The sequence below is a fragment of the Pararge aegeria genome, chromosome 17, assembly GCF_905163445.1.
Source record: "Pararge aegeria chromosome 17, ilParAegt1.1, whole genome shotgun sequence".
NCBI lineage: Eukaryota > Metazoa > Arthropoda > Insecta > Lepidoptera > Nymphalidae > Pararge > Pararge aegeria.
The window spans coordinates 16,414,577-16,436,818 of NC_053196.1; the positions used below are offsets into that span (position 1 = coordinate 16,414,577).

Genomic DNA, 22,242 nt, shown 5'->3' on the forward strand with positions numbered 1-22,242 from the left:
AGGAGTTTACCCCCAGGATGCAATGTTGCATGGCAAATTTCATCAAGTTTAGTGAGGTAGTTGAGTCGAACTACAAACTCACATTTGCTCACACTTGGCATTATAACATAAGTATAGACATATTAAGGTTAATTGAAAACTTGATGTAAAAAAAAATATGAATTTATTGTAATAAAAAATCGTTAAATATTACAGTTCTCACCATATTCCTCAAGGACAACCGTTTTTATCGGTAGGATTTTAAAAAAAGGGCACTCGATTAGGTTTCATGGTGTACTATAAAGGTGTAAAGTGTAGATTTTTAAGTCACCTTGATTTATTGGTTGCTTTTGACAAGTTGCACTCAAATATTATCTCTGACCAAAATCCTTACAATATGTTTATATCGAGATACCGTGTGTTACGTTTTGGATTATTTCCAATTCAGTTGTATCTATTTAGGTTACTCGCATTAGCTTTGACACAGCTGTCTAGACTAACTAGAGCTAAAGACTAATTTGTTGCATGATTCATTCACAGCGCTCAAATTGGAAGATGAACAAAATGAAAGGAGCGAGATTATTGAGGGAAAAGCATCCGCTCGAACACTCAGCGATATCGTCTCGATATCTGAATTCGATGAAAATGATTTGCAAATGCGTCGGGCCGAACTAAAAGCCCAAAACATGAGTCTGACTGCACCCGAATTCAGAGATAAAACACATTTAAATAGGACATTACCGCCTGAAGTTCAACGACCTAATATGAGCTCACTCAACGTGGAATTTGGCGATAATTTCGAAGTTAACTACACACCCCGGGCAGATTCTTTACCCATACATTTAACTTCTACACAAAATAGAGTTTTATACGCCAGAAATGCTAATGAAACTACTATATTTGGTACTGTTGACAAAGTAGGAAACAGCGTAAAGCATTCAACCGTTCAAAACATACCAGATAATTGCTCAATGTACCCCAATAGGGATGTTAGTGATAATAAAGAGATTAACGTTGAACCAAAAAAGATAAACTTTTCTCAAGAACCTTGTGAAAATAAAACCGAAAATGAGGAATTTACATCGTTGCGTGAACTTGGCATTACGTTAGATATTAAACAGGAAAACTTCCCTGATATACTAACACAGTTGAAATATGAAATAAAGAAATCTAAAAGTGAATTAGATGAATGCAAGTCTGAACTGAAGAATGCAGAGGAACAACTATGCGAGTTCCCAGCTCTTAAAGAAGAAGTAGAAGAACTTAAAAGTGTTTTAGAGAATACTATGGTGACTATGGAGAGCGATAAAAAGTTTTATGAAAACCAATTAGAAAGTTTCTCCTCAAACAAAAAGCTTTTAGAAAAAAGGCTTACGGAAATGTCTCAAGAAGCGACCGAGAAATCAAAGGATCTACATTTGCTTAAAGAAGATATTCTGAGAAGAGAAAACATGGTTCTGGAACTTGCCAAAGAAAAAAGGAATTTAACGAGCAGAATATCTGAGCTAGAAATGAAAATAAGTGAACTTCAATCAAAAAACACCATATTAGAAAAATGTGAAAATGAAAATAAACAGATGAGGGATAAGATAAAGGAGCTACAGAAACTAGAACAGCTAGTTACTGAGAAAAATCAACAAATAGATAGCTTGAATCAACACTTAGACCGATTAGATGATCTACAGAGATGCCTTGACGATAAAAATGAGGAAATGAAAAACATAAAACTTGCTTTGGAAGAGAAAACAAATGAACTATTTCAAATGCAAGATTCTGTCAGTAATTTGACTCGAGATATCGCTAAAGTTATTGAAGAGAACGATCAGCTATCTTCTGATAATAAAGAATTAAAGTTACAACTCAGTAAGCTGGAAAAAGAACAAGAAAACGCGTCTTTAAAACTGCAGAACAGTGAATCGGAGTTGGAAAGAGTAAGTTCGTTAAATAACGAATTAGCGTCAAGAATCGAGGAATTAAAATTACTAAATGATAAATTAAAAGACAAAGAAACTGAAATTGAAATTCTTCAGGAAGACTTTAATTCGTATCACAATGAGATATCAGCTTTAAAGGAACAACTAAAGATGGTGTCAAGAAGTCCTTCTCCGAGGAATAAAAATGGCGAAGATATGAAAACTGCGGATCGACAAGCAAACAGTGATAAGAGGCAGTTAGCAAAGATTAAAAAGCAAATTTCTCTTTTGCAACACGAGCTCGATTTTCACAAGAAGGAATTAAATGACAAGGTATGAATTGACCAATTACTGTTTTAAGCTGACTATACGTTTAAATATAGCAGAGTATAAATCGTTTTATTAACCCCTTTAAAAAAGTAAGATAAAAAAAAATAGTTTTATTAAAATGCTATATGACTTCTTAGTTCAGTGGTATCTCTATATATTTATACGTGAAGCAAAAACTTGCGTCGACTTTTTCGGCTAAAGGTACTCTGAAACGTCCGAAAAAAATGGCATATGGTGGTTGTGGTTGGTGTGGTTTTATAACTCAAATTCGTCTCCACTTCTACAGCACGCGCTTTTGGCCAAATAAAAAACAGTTTTACAGATTTTATGACTCTTACACGAGTATAATTATTTTAGTAGCAAGCAAGCATGCAAATCTTACTAATTGTACATGCTTAGTACAGGATATTCACGCTCGCAAACACTTTCGTGTATCGGTACACTATACCGTCATACCCAAATGGATCTAATCTAAATGCCAATTCCAGCATTTCAGTACAGGTAAAAGACTTGTTGCGAGCTTACCAATCTCGAACCCTTACAGATCGACTTCTCGATTTTCACACTGAACAATGACTTTTTCCAGGCCTTCGAGCTAGCAAAGGCGAAGTTAGACCTGACGGAGGTGAGAACAAACATGAGCCAGCTCACGAAGGCGATGTCGGAGCGGGAGGCAGAGAACAGCGACTTGCAGCAGCAGGCCACGAGCCTGCGCGCCCAGCTCGAGCGCCTCACTGCGGAGAAACAGCAGCTCGCACAACAGCTGGAGGTGGTGCTGGCCAGGTCAGCTGCTTATTACTACATTGGGAAAAATGTCAGCACAACTTGTAGGGTTTTAAGGCAACCGCAAAAGGTATAAAAACAAACGTCTAATGCAGAGGAGAAAAAAGACAGTTAAATGGGTTGGGTAACCAAAAAAGAAAAAAGGGTTTTATGGCAAAAGGCTTTAACAAAAGACAATGGTCCAAAGCAATAGGAAAACATATTGTTACAATTGTTAAGGTTTTACGGACGTACTATAATATCCTGAAGCAGTATAATTTTAATATAGTCGACAGCTATAATCCTTAGTTTTAGAAAACCAAGGAATGTCTGTATAAGGTGTCATTTGAAAATTAAACTGATATATTATTTGATCTATTTAAGAACACACCAAGGAAACCTAAAAATAAAGTTGCATTTCATCAAACAGGTTGCGAGAAGAGTCCAATGTAAGCGAATTGAAGGAAAAGTTACGCGCAAGGGCCGATAAGTGCCACGACCTTGAAGCAGAGCTCGCCGCTATGAAGGAACTGGTGGAAAGGTGCGATATTTTTCGATACTTTTCAAAGTCCAATAATCAAACAGCTCGTGTTATTCCATTTGTCCGGCTGATCAGAAATCAGAAAGATAGTAGTATGAGAGCTATTTGAGACAGCTAGCCCTGGTACCGCCATACTTATTTCTGCCGCTAAGCAGCATTGTTGCAAAGCTGCGTTCCGGTCTGTTTCCGGTCGAGCTCTGTCACGAAAAGCTTCACTACTACTAATAATGTGTTATGTAATCGGCGCCATTAAACAACGTATTAACCAAAGGTATCGTGCTATCTCTTTCGCACAATATACGGCCTAAAATAGTTAACAAACAAACAGATACACTTTTGCATTTATAATTCTAGTAGGGATGCGAAAGTTGCATGTCTGTTTGTTGTGTATGTTGCATAAATGTATTGTTCAATGGCGCGGGTGACATGTGGAATGTGCGTGCAGGGCGACGGGCGCGGCCGGGCGGGCCGGCGAGCGGCGCGCGCTGGCCGTGCGCTCGCCCACCGCGGAGCTGGAGCGCGCGCTGCGCGACCAGCTGCACTACTCGCACACGCTGGACGAGGACATCATGGAGCAGGTGACATGCCGTTGCATAGCCAGAAACCACGCCCTACAATCAGCCTGCAACGTTTTATCTCTAAGCTACGGTCTTCTTACCACGCCATAGAACTATCACCAACATACACCACTTAGCCGGGCATGCAAGGAACACGTCTTGCAACGCTTTACCACTAAGCTACGGTCTTCGTTCCATGCCATAGAACTATCGCCAACATACAACACTTAGCCGGGCATGCAAGGAACAGGTCTTGCAACGCTTTACCACTAAGCTACGATCTTCTATCCACGCCATAGAACTTTAAAAAAATTATAAATTTATTTATTTAGTAGGAAAAATTTCCATTTTTGACAAGCATACCTGGGCATATATGCATTAAGTGTTTATGTAGTAAATTAAATGTTTTGCTTACTTTATATTTTCGTCATTGTATATCAACACGCATGTATAAGTTAAATCAAATATTGTACTATATTTATAATATAGAATTATTAATATAAAATACATATAATATACATATATATATCAATAGTGTAGTGTTTTTACCTAAACTTGAAGGAAATAACAAATTTATAAGAGGAAGTTAAGATGAAGATGAAGTATGGATCTTAGCTAACCAATTGTCCGCAATTTTCATTTTGTTTCAAAATCGCATACATCATTACAAACAAAAAGTAGCCTTGCACAAAAACTTTTATAATATAGGTGTAAGGTGAAGTTATTGATAGAATTGAGGAGAAGTCTAGCCTAAACCTAAGAATAATTACGTTAACACGAAGGTGACTAAGATTTTTCGTTTTGTTGCAGATATTATCAGCAAGCAGTGACGAAAGAGAAGACATTCCGAGATTAGCTTTGAATAGTTCGAAGTAAGTTGCTGAACGAATAATTAAATAAAAAGCCCAACGGTGGCCGTTCTATTAAACTTTGGAAATAAAACAAAATACTTTTTCTTATATTTGTTATAAGTTGAGGCCAAGTGGGTACTATTGATGAGTCGACAGAGGCATATCCAGGTCACCTTCAAAGCTAGTTAAACCCAGTTAGACCATTTCAAATTGGCAAGGATTTGATGACTATCTTCACTTTGAAAATTCCTCGATGGAAAGCAAGCAAATAATTCCAAATCAGTGCGATAGGTTGATTGTTTTCGACTAAGCTTTAAATTTAGTTACCTATTTCCCATACTTTTGGTGAATGAAGAGGTGATAGCCTAGGGGGAAGGCTTTCGATCCTCGTCACGCACCTCTTACTTTTCGGAGTTATGTGCGTTTTTAATTTAAGCCACAAAATGACACTTGCTTCAACAGTGAAGGAAAACATCTTGAGGTAACCCGCATGCCTGAAAGTCCCCATAATGTTCCTAAGGGCTTTTGAACTCTACCGATACGCACTTGGCCTTCGTGGTGGACTACGGCCTAAACCCTTCATTGAGGAGATCCGTGTCTTGTAGTGGGACTGTAATAGACTGACGATGATGATAGTTATCAAAGTATAAAGTGTAACATGTTAGTTCTTTTGCCATGTCAGCAGGTCGACAAGCTCGATACACTCGTCGTCATCGGAGCGCCTTCACCGCCTGAGAAGTGACAACGAGAAGCTTGAATTACAAGTGAATAATCTAGAATGCCGGCTCAAGGACAAAGATGCGCTTATCACTGAGCTAAACAGGTGAATACCTCCCCAGAATCATCGATGCTAAAGAATTTCAGAATACATGCAAGTCGACATCTATGTTATAAAACGATTCAGAGATCAAATCTACAAAGATACAATAAATAGAAAAATTAGTTTGCCCGGCTCATCCGCTGAACCGATAGATTGCGTCCTGGAGACGAGACGGTGCTTATCACCCTTTAAACGTTTGGCACGAGACTTTCACCCACTCGAAACCAATTTCGAGTATCAGCTTAAAGGATTAAAAAGCTTGGGTGTGAATTTCTCTAACTTCATAGCTTAATATTAATTTACTGTGAGATGGTTATAACAAAAAAAATCATCCGGCTAAGTTTGTTGTGGGCTCTTCTTAGACCAGGGTGCGTTTGGAACCCTCGTAGCTTAAGGTTTAAGTTGACGAACGAAGTTATATATAATTATGTAAACATATATGTATGAACGCTCCATAAGTGCCTGTGATAGGCCTACATGAATAAATAAATTTAGATTTTTTTTTTAAAGCCAGCAATGTATATATATTCGGTACCAAGTTGACAAACGCATAGTCATCTTGCCAAAACTGGACAATAGTTATAGTAGTCCCATTTGGAGGAAGCCATGGTGTCCACTGAGCAGTCTATGGTGTCGCAGGGTGCGGGACAGCCTGTCGCAGCAGTGCCAGGCGGCCGGCCTGCGCCTGGAGGCGGAGCGCGACAACTCGGCGCGCCTCGCGCTGCTGCTGGACTCGCACAAGGACTCCGCGGACACGCTACACGTAACTTGAACCTTTTAGCTGATTAGGCCCTCCCCACTTGTCGACTCTACATCGTTCCAACGCGAGATTTCTACCTTCGTTTACTTCGTCGATAGCGGGAAAGTTAACTACGATTTATGAAGTGTCGAAGGAGCTTCATCTAGTTACAACACTAAGAAACCGCACTGTTACTAGAAGGCGGGGCCGTGTACGTCAAGTGATTACTCGTGGTCCACTCGTCGACTATTTACACAGTTTGATTAAATACTTACTTTCTGTATGGTATAACGCTCAGTTTTTCGTGCTATAATTTGAGTGGAGTTGGTGTTGAGTCGACAATAGTAAACGAGGCCTTAAGGCACTGTGAGACGCGACGCGATGCGACGATAAAAACCAGAGTCCTGATGGTTGACTTGACCTTGACGCCGCGTGATCCGGCGACGCCGCTTGCACCATTGCATGTTCCTTTTATAGCGTGACATGATCAGAGCAGATTTCAAAACATCGTATACTAAAATGCGATCTAAAATGATATGGGTTTCGTAAGGTCACGGTCGCATCTTGACGTAAGTCGACCCTAATCTACAACTCAAAACACTTTGTATTGCAACAAAAACAAGAAAAAATAAACAAAAAAATCGGCTTGTGGAATAAATGTCACACTAATAAAAAGTAGGACCATTCCAGAATAAACCCCTTTCGGAAATAAAATAATTTTGCAAATCCGTCTATAAATGGCGTTCTTAGTTATGACCGAACATAACATGAAAAAAAAAATCTGCATTGATAATCTTTTTTATTTGTTTACGGGGGGGAAATCTTAAAGATACCCGACCTGACCCGACCGACTGAAACCCCCTCGGTGGCCATCCTCGGGACATATTTGGGAGGCTCCGGGATCTCCTAAGAACGCAGCGGTGCCTCCCTCGGACAGCGCATGTGGATCTCATCCCGCGGGATGCATTGATAACCTCCTCCTTTTTGAATGGAAAAGGGTTAAAACGGTTGTTTCAGAACCAAGACTCGAGCATGATCGACATGCTGAAGCGCCGCTTGGAGAGCGCGATGAAGTGCGAAGCGGACGTGCAGGAGCGCGAGCAGGCCTTGCTGCGCCGCCTGCGCCAGCTGGAGCGCGCGCCGCCCGCCGCGCCCGACGCGCCGGTGAGCACCGCTACCCCCGCGGGTTCTCTGGGACCACCCGCCACATAACCACCACGCAGTGGCGGGACTACCATACGAGCCGAAAAGCCCGGCTTGCGTTACAATAAATCTCCTAAATAATCCATACTATACAGTATAGCCGTGAGGAAATAAACACGATGTATTAACTTAGACTCAACAGTATGCAAACACTACGGCCGGAGGTGTGGTATCGACCGGCCCATAGAATTACACTGCGCGATATTCGAACGCAGCGAACTTGAGTGCTGAGAGTTAATTTCCCCCGGAAGTGAACTGTCACTCCACGATTTAGCAAGTGCATGTGTGGGCAGGCGGAGGAGGGCGCGCGGGGCGAGCTGGCGCTGCTGCGCTGCAAGCTGGAGGCGGAGCGGCGCCGCGCCTGCGACCTGCGCGCGCAGCTGGACCTCGCGCGCGCCGCCGCGCTGCGGGACGCGGACGCGCGCGCGCAGCTGTGCACGCAACTGAAAGACGAGCTTGCGGAGCTCAGGCGGTAAGCTAAGTCCTGTCACTTGCTACTTATACACGATTAAACTATGATCAAATATGAAACTAATTTGTTTGCAGATTTCAGCAATAGAAAGCCATTCAAGAGGAAGCTTTATATGCAGTAAACATGCATATCATATAACATATTTTTGTGCGGTCACATTGCAAACGCGGGCTATACCTTACGGAATTGTTTTAACGGGGCGGGTCGCTAGTTTCTTCTACTTTTAACCGAAAACGAATAGCTAGATTAAATTTTTTGGTTTTATTTGTAACCTAAGAATTCCGTCATTTATTAATAAATTTAAAAATTTGAATTCGTTATAGTTTTAAGCTCTATATATTTGTGGAATCCTGGAGAAAGTCCTGTTAATTTGGTGCCAAATAAATCATAAAAAACTCCATATAATTTGTATACCGTTCGTCATTATGTAGCAATTATTTATATTGCACTTTATTCTTACTTATTCATTTCTTGCTTTTAACATGGTCGACTTTGTTTTTGATAAAAAAATTGTTATAATATGTTCACAGTTATACATATAATTGACACTAAGTTAAATGTTACTCAAATCTAATGAGACCTATTCACAACAAATAAAACGTATGCAAACCAGCCAAGAAAGGTGCATAAGCTTATACTTGTTGATGTTTTGACAGGTTTTGTAAGTGGAATCTGTCAAATATATTCCTTACACATTTAACGACCGAATAATAAGTAATCCTATTATATTTCGTAATTCTACGAATTGTTCGTCGCAGACTAAAGCACGAGGCCGGCGTGGAGCTGGCGCGCAGCAAGGAGTTGGCGCACGCGCAGAGCGCCACCATCGCGCACTTGGAGAAGAAGCTGGGAGCCGCCGGGAAGCACAAGAACGTCGACACATTTGTGAGTATGAGCAACACATAATTACTTAGGTATTCATTAATTATCATCATCGAATAATGAAATATTTTTTATGGGGCTGTAACAGTTCTGCCATATAGTTAAACTGTCTAATCACGAATCTTTTTTTATTTATTTTTTTTTTTTTTTTAAATCTGCAATCAGTCGCGAGACTATAATCAGATGTGCTGGGTGAGTTATTGGCATTTACAGACGAGGGAGCCATCGCTCAACCGTCCGTCAATTGTCGAGCACATCAGCTCTTTTTAGGCGTTTCATCCGTGGAGCTACTAATAGTGAGCTAGCAAGACGGTTGGGGTGTTTAGCTAGGCGTTCTTTGTGTTTTTTACAGAACCTGCCGATTTCCTCAAATACCGTTGGCATTTCGAGATACTGATGAATCTCGTCGTTGCGTGCGAACCAGGGAGCATCAGTGATTACCCGTAGAATTTTGTTTTGGACCCTTTGGATGCGCATCATGTTAGACTTACTGCAGATATCCCACAGCTGTATGCCGTAAAGCCAGATGGGTTTGAGCATTGCGCAATATACGAGCAATTTGTTATTGAGCCTCAGCGCAGACTGCCGGCCAAGCAGCCAGAGCAAATTTCGGAATCTGGCATTGAGTTCATCTCTTTTGTGATCGATGTGGTATTTCCAGGTCAAGCGCCGGTCCAGACGGAAGCCCAGGTACTTGACACAAGTAGTTGGAGGTAGGTCTTCGCTTCCTAGCTTAACAGGTGGACAATCACCTTTCTTTAATGCAAAGGTGATGTGTTGTGATTTGGATGCACTAGTTTTAATCCGCCATTTGGAAAGCCACACGTGTGTTGCATCGAGCTGTTTTTGAAGGGTGGAACTAGCACGGTTAGCATCTTTATTGCAGGATAGAAAAGCAGCGTCATCGGCAAATGTCGCAATGGTAACATCAGGTGAATGCGGTATATCACTGGTAAAGATGTTGTAAAGGACAGGTCCAAGGACGGACCCCTGGGGCACACCTGCGGAGCAACTGTAGAAGCTGGATCTAGCATCGCGCTGCTTAACTTGAAACATTCTATTTTCCAAATAAGATGCGAGCAACAAAAACATAGAATGTGGTAGAATTTTTTTGATTTTTACCAAAAGTCCTGTATGCCATACTCTGTCAAGGGCCTGTTGAACGTCGAGGAATGCTGCCGAGCAATATTCCTTCTTTTCAAGACACTGTCGGATTGTGTGATATACCCTGTGGACTTGCTCGACTGTCGAGTGTTGTTTACGAAAGCCAAACTGGTGGACAGGAATTATGTCGCTTTCATCTAAGGCATTACTCAATCTCGTTAAGAATATCATTTCCCAGACCTTTGAAAGGACAGGAGTCAAAATAATTGGACGATAGGAGCTGGCTTCTTCTTGAGGTTTGCCTGATTTGTGTATCATAATAATTTGGGATACCTTCCAGATGTCAGGAAAATGGTTTAATTGGAAGATACGGTTAAATAGGTTAGCCAAGAAAGTTAGGCATTTTTTGGGGAGCTCCTTGAGAATGCGAGGAGTAATCAAGTCGAAACCAGGAGCTTTTGCAGAATCAAGGGAAGCAATAGTATTGTATATCTCTTTAGGTGACGTTGGCTTGAGTGGTAGGCTCATCTGAAGATCTTGGTTCAGTATTTCCTGGATATCGGGGTCGTCTGGACCAGGATTGGGTTGAAATACAGTGTAAAGATGAGCCGCAAAGGCTTCTGCTTTTTCAATGTCAGAACGAGCCCAAGCTGCACCGGTTTCAATAGGCGGGAAGTGGGGTTGAGGCTGGTTAAGTGTTTTCGTAGCCTTCCACAGCGATTGGTCCCCCTGGCCTGTAGCTGATAATGATTCAAGATTCGCCTTGATCGTGTTGTTTGACGAATCTGCCAGTATGGTTTTGAGTTCCTTTATAGCACGATTTAAGCTAGTTTTATCATAAGGGCAGCGTGAGCTCTGCCAATTACGTCGAAGCCGCCTTTTTTCCTCAATTTTTGCCTTGATAACTAATGGAAGAAGGGTGCCGTGATGTTTGGGATTCAAATGAGGGGTGCTGAGCCATCCTGCAACTTGGATTAAGTTTGTTACATATAGCGTAGCATAGTCAATGTCATCTTTATTCTTGAGAGGAATTTTTAAGTTTATTGTTTCGTTTATGTAGTCTCTAAATGATTGCCAGTCCGTTTTATGATTAAAGAGGTAGACATTATTATCTCTAGTGGTTACAGCCGTGCTGCAAAGCTCTAAAATTATTGGTGAATGGTCGGAAGACCCATCCAGACTTGATGCTATGCTAGTAAAGAGGTGAGAAACGTTTTTTGTCACAAAGAAGTCTAAGAGATCAGGCCTTTTTTTAGTGTCCGAAGGCCAGTAACTCGGTTCACCAGTTGATAGTGTAAGTAGGTTGTTCTTGTCTATACTTCTTTTGAGTTCACTTCCCCGCGGCAGAGTACAGCGAGAGCCCCAGAAAGTGTGTTTAGCGTTCCAATCGCCTCCCGCTATAAAGCGGCTTCCCAATGTTTTAAAGTAGCTTGAAAATAGAGCCTCATCAATCTTGTGACGAGGCGGGCAGTAAATTGCTGAAAGCGTGATGAAGTCTGACTTTTGCTCTAATTTAATTGTAGTAGCTTGTATTTGAGGAGTTCTATAATGATCTAATAAATGGTGTTTAAGACTATTCCTGATAATTACCGCCGTTCCTCCATGTGCACCACCATCGGGGTGGGGTGTTAAATAGCTGCAGTATCCTGGTACCACAAATAAGCTCCTGTCAGTGACATGTGATTCTGATATGAGAACTACATCTAATTTGTTGGCAGACATGAAGGCTAATCTTTCCGGCCAGTGAGGCCGTTAATGTTCCACGCAGCTATGCGTAAATGGTTTATTTTGAGGCTTTAGTAATCTGTCGAGTAATAATTGCTGCTATATATAACTTTGGACGACCTTTTGGGTCTCGCGTGGTTCTACTTTTGAGACATATCAGGGTCATTATTGTAGCAAAGTTTATTAGCTCTTGCGGAATTTTCGGGAAACAAAATCATGTTTGCACTGCCCACTAAGCGCTGCGTCTGAGCATTCTTATGACCCATAGTTAGCGACTATGTTATGGATGCAAAAGTCATCATTGGCAACATGCAGATTTTACTATACTGGCACTGAGGAATTTCGTTAAAACTTTTATACTCTGGACTGTTGGGCCAATTGCATTTACATAGTTACTAAGATAGGGATCGCCATAAAGCGCTTACTTGTCACGAATATAAAATAAGGTGCTTGCGTTTACAGACTACAATCGAAAACGAAAAAACCGAGCTTGCCCGCGAAATATCCTCCCTGCGACGTTGCCTCACCGCCGACAGCCCTGACGCAGCGTCCGACAAACAGCAAGTGCAACAGTTGCAGCAACAAGTGCGGCAACTTCGAGCCCAGCTAGAGGCGCGCTCGCAACAACTGAGCAACGACGAGAAGGAACAAGCGGTGAGTAGACTGTTCTTGTTACTACGTAATTTCTACAGAAATCGCGTAATGCCACTATCAGTTAGCCCTTGGCTGCAGTCTCCAAAGGGGGCAATTTTTTTTTCTTAAATATCTTCAATGTTCTGAACTAGAAAATACGCCGTGACAACCGTAATGTCGGCTGTGTTTTTATGTCAGGTCAACTGGGGTTAAAGATAACTATGTCCTTACTTAACTATAGCTATATATTAGTTACGGTTGACTTTTCTTGAAACTATGATTATTTCTCTAGATCGGGTTTTAGTAATAGTTATTTGTTAGGTGGTGTTCTAGAACCCCTTTTCAAATGACCTTTGAATTGAAAAGTCTATTGAACCCAGCTAACTTAGGTAACCTTGCATCACTTCTTGGGTACTATGCAAACTACGACGGCTGAACTTCTTTAGTGACTTTACTAAATTATCCAGGGCTGTTTCATCGTTGCGCTCTAAGAAATAAAAGTCGCCCTAGTACGGAAATCATGCCAGCACCAGTCACACGCCTACATTTAACTATCAACTTGGTGACCTTGAAAAATGTCATTCCATCTATCGGACACGAAGATTAAGATAAACCACATCTTTTAAGTTTTATTTATATTATTTATTTTATTTTATTTATTTATTTCCAACTTACGATATAAATGTTATGTTATGTTAATTAATCTTATGTTCTTATTCTATAAATTTCTTACAATAAAATAATGTATGGTTCCTTTAATACTCAGTTATGAAGGTCAAAGAATAACGTTGTTCTTTATTTGGTATATTTTTTAACAAGTACTTTGAATTTAGAACGCTTTTATTACCAGCTGTGTTCTACATAACTGGAAAAATTAACTGGCCTTTTAATCCTCATAGTGTATTTTAATTAATAATTAATTTTAAATAAAACTGTCGCGTCGCAGCTTAAAAAATGGTCCAAAATTTTTCTTATTACGGTATTTTACTTTCCTTTCGACAGTAATTACAAACATAATAACTGAATGCATAAACTTGGCCCTCACAGCACATTCGTGAGCAAAATAAGGAAGACTTAAAATTAAAAATTAAAAACCAAATAGACAATTCAATAATTTAATTCTGTAGGTTATGTTAACAAAGCCACTGCTAATTTGGAATAATTTAGTCTTACTACTGTCTCTTTCCAACGTAAGGCTTGCTGGCCACTATGTCCACGTAGTTGGTAACCCTAGGTATCTCCTCCGAGCTGGGCTTATCCTCCATATCTCCACACAGAGGCTCCACGGCCCACAGAGCCAAGCCGTGAACAGCTACCAAGGCACAGTATAGAGTATACAGTAGAGCGGTTATACAACCCAGTGCGATCGGGACAATGCGTTGGTTTATCTCAACTTCACGTTTCCAGCTGTCTTCTGTCCAGTCTCGGAAGTACTTGCAAACTTGACTGTTAATAAATAATGTTTATTGATATTTTTAGGTGAAAAAGGAGAATTAAAATTTACCTCTAAATCGTAAATTCTAGCTTTGATTTTACGGACCGTAAACAATATGATATAAATAAACTTCTAAAAAAATCTGAAAATAAAATCCAAATTCAAAATATATTTCAAGTAGACCTAATATTAATATAATCGTACTTTTGAAACGTTAAGTACGTCTGTTTGTAGCGACTTTACCATAGGAAGGCAGATTCTTTCAAGACGAACTGGCATGAGACTCGGCAGTTGCTCTTTTCCAACATCATTTTACAATTTAACAATCGTTGTTCTGAGTTGTGTGAGATGTAACTACGGCCTTAATCCTGCTCATTTTGCGAGGAGGTCCGTGCCCTGTAGTGGGCGAGTTATATATTGGTGATAATGATGATGATATTGACGTACCGCAAAGCGGGCAGTGCCCTGTCGAGCATGCCGACGACGCAATGTAACGCGTGTGTGAGCACCAGCACTACAACCCACACGCACACCAAGTATGGCGGCCAGCGGAAGCTGCCCAGTGCCGCTGAAAAACAAAGGGTTACCTCGTTAGTCGTCGGTCTACTAGGTATATTCGACGAAGGATATCGAGGTCTTGAGTAGATTGTTCTTTTAAGAAATTCTTAATTACAGCTCGGAGTTAGGAAATTTGGTGAAGAGAACACGTTTAACCGACTTTCCTGGTTATTATCTCTTGTATACGGTAAGAAACATTAAAGCCGGCAACCCGCATTGAAGGAGCGAGGCAGACCTTGGCAAAAACCCTACTCCTATAAGAAATGCGGCCTTCGCCTGGCAGTGGGATATTATATAGGCTAATGGTTAAATAAATGATAAGATGTGCCGAGGATGGCCACCGAGGGGGTTTTGGGGGGTAACAATCCCACATAACCCGATCTTCCTTTGTGGCTCCTGATTCCGATCTTTGTAACTTGTATTAATACCATTACATAATGTGTACTGCATCTGCAGTTTTAAACGCTTAAACTCAACACTCCCATTGCTCTGGAACGCGAATATCTACCATTAATCAATCCATGACCTTCATAAGCTATTGCCAGAAAATACCTTAGATACTGCTCAACTCTCATCAGTCTAAGATAAGGTAGCACTCAAGACAGGTAATTGAATGTATATGTATATTTCCAAATTAAGAAATTAACAGAATACATACCGTTATTGTTTACAGTTTTTAGTGGTCATCTCGTCACTCCTAGAAATAAAACTGATACCATCTAATGGTCAAATATATAAAGGGAATACCAGGCGACCAACGTGTACCACAATGATATACAGGGATTAACAAAAGATGATATTACACAATTTTAGCTGAAGGTTACCTTGCACTAGATCCCTATTGCCATGTACGGCGGCCACATCAGGTCTATGCACGGCTTCTAAGGAGCGACGTTGTTTCGCAAGCGCTCTTAATGCGTGCTCGGAGGTCGCTCGCAGACTTGCGCGTTCAGTGTCCGCGGGCTTATCACGAGATGTCTGAAACAAATAAATCTATATTACTGCATTTACTCCCCTACATTTACATATTCGCGTTATTAAATCATAGTTTTTTTTTTCCAAATACTTTAATTTTTGAATCGTCTCATCTGATATCTTATCATCATTAATAAATGTCTCACTGCTGAGCACATCTTCCTAATTAGAAGATATAGCTGATACCCACCTACAGGCTCCGATGCTGGTTGGAACTCTTTGTTCATGTTCTCTTTTATATTCGTTACTTAGCAACTAGTGCTAAGACATTTCCAAATGTGAACTGAAGGGGCTACCAATTTCTCTTCCTACTTGTATGAAATAAGACGAGATAATTTGTAGACATAGATATCTCGTGATACAACACATCTTAGATCTACTGGTCTCAGAAGTTAACAAAAAACTATCTCAATCTGCGGAGAGCTTTATAAAACAACATATAAGGATCGAGATAAAATCAAGTATCTTTAAAGATTTGTTTTGCATTGCATAAACTATTGTTTTCTTGAATCATTCATTTCTGTAATTATATAATTGAACTTACGGTTGGAGAAATCCGAGGGTAGGACATGGGTGATCTTTTGTCTTTTTCGTACTCTTTCTCCTTGTCTTCGGCAGCTTGCTCCTTCGCGTTCAGCTCCGTCTTGGTGATCGATGGGTGATCGCCGCACATACTGATAACATTCATCATCATCATCAACCCATGACTGGCCCACTATAGGGCATGGGTCTCCTGTAATTCTAAGGATTTAGTCCGTAGGCCACTCGCGCTGGCAAAGTGCGAATTGGTAAACATTGAGAATATTATGGAGAGCTCTCAAGCATGTCTCCTTAAGATGTTTCCCTTCACCCTTAAAGCATTTTATTGTTTAAAACGCATAAAAGTCTGAGTTAGTTAGACTGCGTGCCCGGGATCAAACTCTGTCGCCCCGAAAAGAAAACTGCAGTTAAATCCACTAGGCTATTAACCTTTTTTGTATTACGAGTTCATGCTATGTGGTTAAAGAGAAGTTGATGATATTTGTTTTGTATACAATGTTAGGTAATTTCAAGTATTGGAATTATCTGTCATCCCTAAAAAAAACTTCTTTTCATTTGATAGCCCAATTTCTTGAGGAAGGTTGTGGGCAATTATACATCACGTTACGACCTTTAGGAGCCGAGCAAAGTAATAGTGAAGGCTAGACAAGCGTCGCGGTGAGATGTTTTGTATAAAAAAGCGGGATAACTTTACTTTTACGTAGTTTTTTAACATAAAATATTTTCGTATAAAAATAATGTGACTTACACCATATTGGGCAACTTTGGAACGTCGGTTTTAAGCTGATCCATAATGTCTTCCTGGACTCCCTAAATTTTCATTATAACTAGAGAAAATATTATATGTAGAAAAATATATAAAATAAAATGTTATGACATAACTACGTTTTGTCAAAATGTGAATGACGATGTTATTTCTTTTTTCAATTTTATTATAATAGTTTGGAACAGGGTGAAAAAATATAACTTATTTTTGTAATATCCTCTTTACCTCCATAACTGAAGAATTAAAAAAAAAACATTTAAAACCTAATATTAAATTTAAATAGGTCTTTATTATAGCCTTACGAGTAGAGTGTGTTAATGTTGCCCCTATAACATATTAAAAAATGTGCTGTTAGTCTTAATTGATATATCCCGTTATTGAATATCAGTATTAAAGGAGCATGTAAATCCCTCTCGAGCGCGCGGCCTACACGTGTGTGTGCGTAGATCCGCTACCTGCACGCGCGCGGCGCCCGGCTGGAGAGCTGGCGCAAGGCGCTGGTGTGGCAGAAGCGCTACCTGCAGCGCGCGCTGGCCGGCTACGCCGAGCTGGAGCGCAAGCTACGGCTCTCCGCCGCCACGCCGCCTCCGCAAGGCCTGAAGCGGTTCAAGTGCGTACCACTCATTACCACAACTAGCTCATGTTTCATTTACATATTCATTCATTACAACCTTCGGACCCGGAACACGGCATTGCAACAATGCTGTTTTGTAGCAATACTTCTTCGGACGAGTTCTGTTACCAAAAGCTCTTTTATTTGTTCATTGATATCAATAAATGGAAACTTAATTTATACCAAAGTACCTAATTTAAAAAGTTAGGCTAAACAATTTATCTTAACAGCTAACTGTCAGCGAAAGAGTCCTTAAGGAACTACTATGTATAAATATATGTGTGACACCTAGTATATATGATGTTGACGGAGAGTTTCGGTGCGCAGGTGTCTGGCGTGGGCGGCGGTGGCGGCGGCGCGCATGTCGTTCCTGGTGCGGCGCCGCGAGGGCACGCGGGCGATGGCCGCCAACGCGCTGTTCCGGCCCGCCTCGGGCAACGCGCCGCAGCCGATGTGAGAGCATGTTATATCACTTACCGGCCCACTATACGGCACGGCATGAATAAGAAAGGCTTTAGCTCTTGTAATCCACCACAAACCAAAAGTCTTCAAATGATGTGTGTTGCCCGTAATGACTTACGGCTTTAAAACGTGACCACTCTGGGCCTCATAAGCAGGCTCTTAGACACTAAGGGGGCGTTGGAGAGAGCTATACCGGAGCTATATACATCTCTATGTGATCAAAAAGAATCGAGGAGAGCTGCCGAAGAACTCGAGTTACCGACGTAGCTCGATGAGCCGTAAAGCTGAAGTGAGAATGGTCGAGGCACACATAGCTCGAAGAATCGGTAGACGTTGGGTACCCAAAGTGCTGGAATGGCGAAAAACCTAGTGTTGGTCGATCCCAACGAGGTAGACTGACAATATCGTGCGAGTCTTTGGGAGCCGCTGTTTTGGGACTCCCTACGTAAGACTGATGTCCAGCAGTGGAAGTCAATTGATCGAAGCGATGATGGTTAAATTGATATTTAACTGCTTTAAACTTAGTTACGTAACCTCGAATAGTTGGAACCTACCAAGCAAATTAGCATTCCGGTACGATGCCAATTACGACCCAGTTACTTAGGTTCTCCTATTAATGTAACTGCCATATTTCTGACCGGTTAGCCCGCTACCATATTACACTGCATCATTAATTTACCATCAAGTGAGATCGTAGTCGAGGGCTAATTTGTAATGGAATGAAAAATATTTATACTCGTATATAGGTGTTTCAGCAGTCGTTCGATGTCCCACAGGACGCCGTTCCCCGCGACGCCCGCGCCGCGCGAGCCGGGCTCCGCCGCGCGACTCGTGCCCGCGGCCGCGCGGCGCCTGCTGCACCTCAAGCTGCCCGCCTCGCCCGCAGGTACGAGCCGTTGCCGCGCGGGCCGGGCCAGCATACCGCCGCCACCCCCTCCCGCGAGTGTCGTCCGAGACGACTAAATACGTACAACGGAGAATGGCAGCAGCGGCGCTACCATCTTTACGTTCCCCAACCCGGCTGCCCAGCTCGGTGATTATGGGCAAACCCTCCCTTTGGGAGAGGCTTTTAGTCCAGCACTGCACCGAAATAGGCGATTATTGATAACATTATAATCTTATCACCGGCCCGCTACACAGCACGGATCTCTCAAAATGAGAAGGGAGACTTCGCACGCCTTCGAGAACATTCCATCGCCGGTCCACTACGGGTACGGTACGGCACGGGAAGGGTTGAGATAGTATTCCACTACGCTAGCCAAGTGCGGATATGTAGCGTCGTACGCCTCTGAAAACATTATGGCACACACAGGCATGCACGTTATAAATCACACATTTTATTGCTTAAAACGCACTTAAATTATTCCGAGAAGTTATAGGTACGTGCCCGAAATCCCCAAATGGGAGGCTTATACTTTTTATAGTGAGAGATTAATTGAATTATTATGTTTAGGAGACGCTGCTCGTCGGTCACCGTTCAACGTAAATTCGCCGCATGAGGAGCAAGTTTTACTGAGGTTTGTTTCGTTTCAAATTTTACTAACAAGACAAGAACGAAAGACGGAAACATTAAATTTACCTATTCGATAACTACATGAAGATGATTTATTTCATATTACAAGATACTATTGCCTATAAACCGGGCATAGTGTCGCAGGCCCTGTGTCCATCAACCGGAGCCGTAGGTGTTAAGCCTCAAGTGCCTCTAACCTCACGCCCTTCAGACCGGAACACAGCAATGCTTCTTGGCGCCAGAAATAAACTCAACTACTATATCTAATGAGTATATCTATCCGTCGAACTAAGTATACACCACACTGCAAATCAAATTTGCTTCGTCAATCTACTCCTTACATCTTCACATCTGGAAAAAATAACTCAACCCTAATCCGCAACTTAAGTTATATACGAAATTTTGGGGACTATTTATAGGAAAACCCGTAAATCCTCAAAGGTTAATATTTGGACACTTTCAAAATATGTGAATTCTTCCAGTTCCCCGCGCAGCGACGCCGCACTGTCGTACCTGCAGCGCCTGGACGCCGTGACGCGCCGCCTCGCCAGCGCGCGGGACGACCCCTGACCCGCCCGGTGCTGCACCAGTCGCCGGAACGGTCAGATCACTCCTGATTCTAACACGTCAGCATCTAAGGAACCCCGCATATCAGCTCGAGTTGAGAGTAGAGTTTAAAATCTAGATCTTTCCACGCTTCGACAACGCGAATGACGAACCGAGTTGTCCTAAATACCTCTAGGGTTTTTAAAACTTTAAATAAGCGCATCAGTCAGAATACATCCTTGATGCAACCTCAACGAGGCGATCTATATAGCCATTTGATATGTGCTCTTCAATATTGAACTTTATTATTTAAACACGCAATTACGATGGACTTTAAATATGGACATTGCCAATGTTAATTAGTGTCAAAATCTGTGATTAATATCACAGCAGATGTTGATCTATACTTTTCTGGGCCGTGATTTGCCGGGTCGTTCCGCGTGTAGCCCGCAGCGTCGCGGGCGATTTACTTCCCAACGCATTTCCTCACGTTTAGGTTTAAGTTAGATTAGTGCCAAAACAGAATATTAGTTATTGTAGCCGATTGGGGCGAACTAAAACTAAGCTTTTACCCGGATCATAGAAGACTAGTAGTCCTGCAAGTCAATAAAGATTCAATACCAGAGAGTCGTCGTCGAGAACGTCTGTATGTACGGCGCAGAAACCAATTTTATCCCCACCACTCAGATACTGGTACCTGGTATTCTTCGACCGAAAGTTTTACCAAAACATTTTCCTGGAAGTGGTTGGTTTTATCAAACCATTGGTTCCTTAAAGTGCGGATCAACAGAAGTTACCGGCGCTATAGATTCATGGACTGCGTCGATAACTTAACATCAGGTGGTAAGCCTGCTCTTATTTATAAAAAAAGAATACGTTTGTCAACTTGAACCCTAAGGATCTTATTTATAAACGTTGCATAACGTCGAAATAGATATGCATGGTATTTTTCACGCTCTTACATTTGAAAGGTGCTGTTAGTTGAAGCGTGACAGATTATTCAGACGGTATGTCACGTTTATTATTAAGTCACACAAATCACTACACTGGATTATGCATGATGCTAGCTTGGTATTAATTTAGTTTTGGTTCGACCCAACCCCGGGCCATTGTGTTACTTAATTTATTTATTGTTTAGTTTAGGGTGAATGCGACCACTCCCGCCTATTGCTGACCGAGTGGGCTATGATAGATGCAATCCTAACGTCCGATGTTGCCTTAGTAAAATTATGCGTCTATGAAATACTTTATACACGATGGCAATAATAGTTTAATATTCTATCTCGCGTCGATTAAATTCCGAATTTACCTGCTTTGATAAGTTGAAAATGAAAGTGGTCCTCAAACGAAAAAATTATTATGTTTCCCATTTCTAATTTGTGTAGTGTTTGAGTTGTTGGTCTAGTATTTAAAAGTTTGTCAATTGTAGTGTGACAAAACACTGCGACGTTCCGACGTTACGCCGCGTTTATTAATAATAGGGTAACTGTTTTTGCTTGATCTTCATAATGTTACATTACACTGTGATAAGAAATCCTTCAAGTATGTGAGAGCTTTTGTTGACCTCCCTGGCGCAATGGCGAGCCCTGTCATCTTATAAGTAGAGGTCCAAGGTTCGCTCCCCAGCGGGTGCTGTTCGGGAATTTATAATCCGGTCTGGTTCGGCAACGACTAGTGCCTCCAAGCGATTGAGAGCGTACGATGCCGTGTAGAAACTAATTCGGATGCCATACTCCAAACAGGTTAGCCCGCTACCATCTTAGACTGCATCACAGTTACCACCAGGTGAGATTACAGTTAAGGGCTAACTTATATTGGGATAAAAAAAATGTCCAACACACACTTAGCCGGATTTTTATTTAATCACAATTGGATAGTTATAATGATAAAGGGAAGAAGAGTTAAAATTAATCTGTCAAAAACTCTAATTTATTTATTACGAGCGCACGAACTAATTCTAATCTAAGCAGGTTAAACAATAATAAAACTATTCAGTATTATAAGTAACTACTTGCAAAGATCTCTTATGAAATTATCTTATTATTTTTTTTAAGAATTTGCATAGTTCGTTTTTCTTTTACATAAAGTCTTGGTTATAATATACCTCGGTATTTTATGAAGTTGATCTGGTTAATTTTTATGTGACATGTCAATTTATATAGAAATCTAATGTTTATTTGTGTATCTAAACTTATTATACGTGGGTTCGGAATTTAATAATAAAGCCTAGTAATATGATTTTGTAGATTATTATTAAACGCGCCATTTTAATTACTTTATCGACTCGAGATATGATATTCAATTAATATTGATCTAAATTAGT

General features: G+C 41.1%; 2 protein-coding genes across 2 annotated transcripts in view; one reads left to right on the forward strand and one right to left on the reverse strand.

Moving 5' to 3' along the window:
- Positions 1-20,332, forward strand: part of LOC120630808 (golgin subfamily A member 4-like) — an 88,823-nt gene extending 68,491 nt beyond the window's left edge. The window contains exons 22-37 of the mRNA XM_039900099.1: positions 520-2,225; positions 2,809-3,005; positions 3,415-3,525; positions 3,971-4,103; positions 4,893-4,954; positions 5,616-5,756; positions 6,393-6,516; positions 7,510-7,674; positions 7,989-8,167; positions 8,926-9,052; positions 12,341-12,532; positions 17,232-17,395; positions 17,726-17,851; positions 18,637-18,746; positions 19,314-19,377; positions 19,856-20,332. Coding sequence (XP_039756033.1) covers positions 520-2,225; positions 2,809-3,005; positions 3,415-3,525; positions 3,971-4,103; positions 4,893-4,954; positions 5,616-5,756; positions 6,393-6,516; positions 7,510-7,674; positions 7,989-8,167; positions 8,926-9,052; positions 12,341-12,532; positions 17,232-17,395; positions 17,726-17,851; positions 18,637-18,746; positions 19,314-19,377; positions 19,856-19,943 — 3,689 coding nt within the window. The 3' untranslated portion in view covers positions 19,944-20,332. The remainder of the gene's footprint in view (positions 1-519; positions 2,226-2,808; positions 3,006-3,414; positions 3,526-3,970; positions 4,104-4,892; positions 4,955-5,615; positions 5,757-6,392; positions 6,517-7,509; positions 7,675-7,988; positions 8,168-8,925; positions 9,053-12,340; positions 12,533-17,231; positions 17,396-17,725; positions 17,852-18,636; positions 18,747-19,313; positions 19,378-19,855) is intronic.
- Positions 13,613-16,914, reverse strand: LOC120630807. Its single transcript, XM_039900098.1, has 5 exons — positions 16,768-16,914; positions 16,024-16,153; positions 15,329-15,482; positions 14,394-14,514; positions 13,613-13,957 (listed from the first exon to the last, which is right to left on the reverse strand). Exons 1-5 carry the CDS (start codon positions 16,809-16,811, stop codon positions 13,684-13,686), a joined length of 723 nt encoding a protein of 240 aa, XP_039756032.1. The 5' UTR covers positions 16,812-16,914; the 3' UTR covers positions 13,613-13,683.
- Positions 20,333-22,242: the final 1,910 nt, after the last annotated feature.

Coding starts and splice junctions, on each gene's coding strand:
- LOC120630807 (XM_039900098.1), bottom strand. CDS start 16,811: ATGGATCAGCTTAAAACCGACGTTCCAAAGTTGCCCAATATGGT. Junction 14,515..15,328: donor CAATAGGGATCTAGTGCAAG/GTAACCTTCAGC, acceptor TTTGTTTTTCAG/CGGCACTGGGCAGCTTCCGC. Junction 13,958..14,393: donor AGGGCACTGCCCGCTTTGCG/GTACGTCAATAT, acceptor ATTTATTAACAG/TCAAGTTTGCAAGTACTTCC.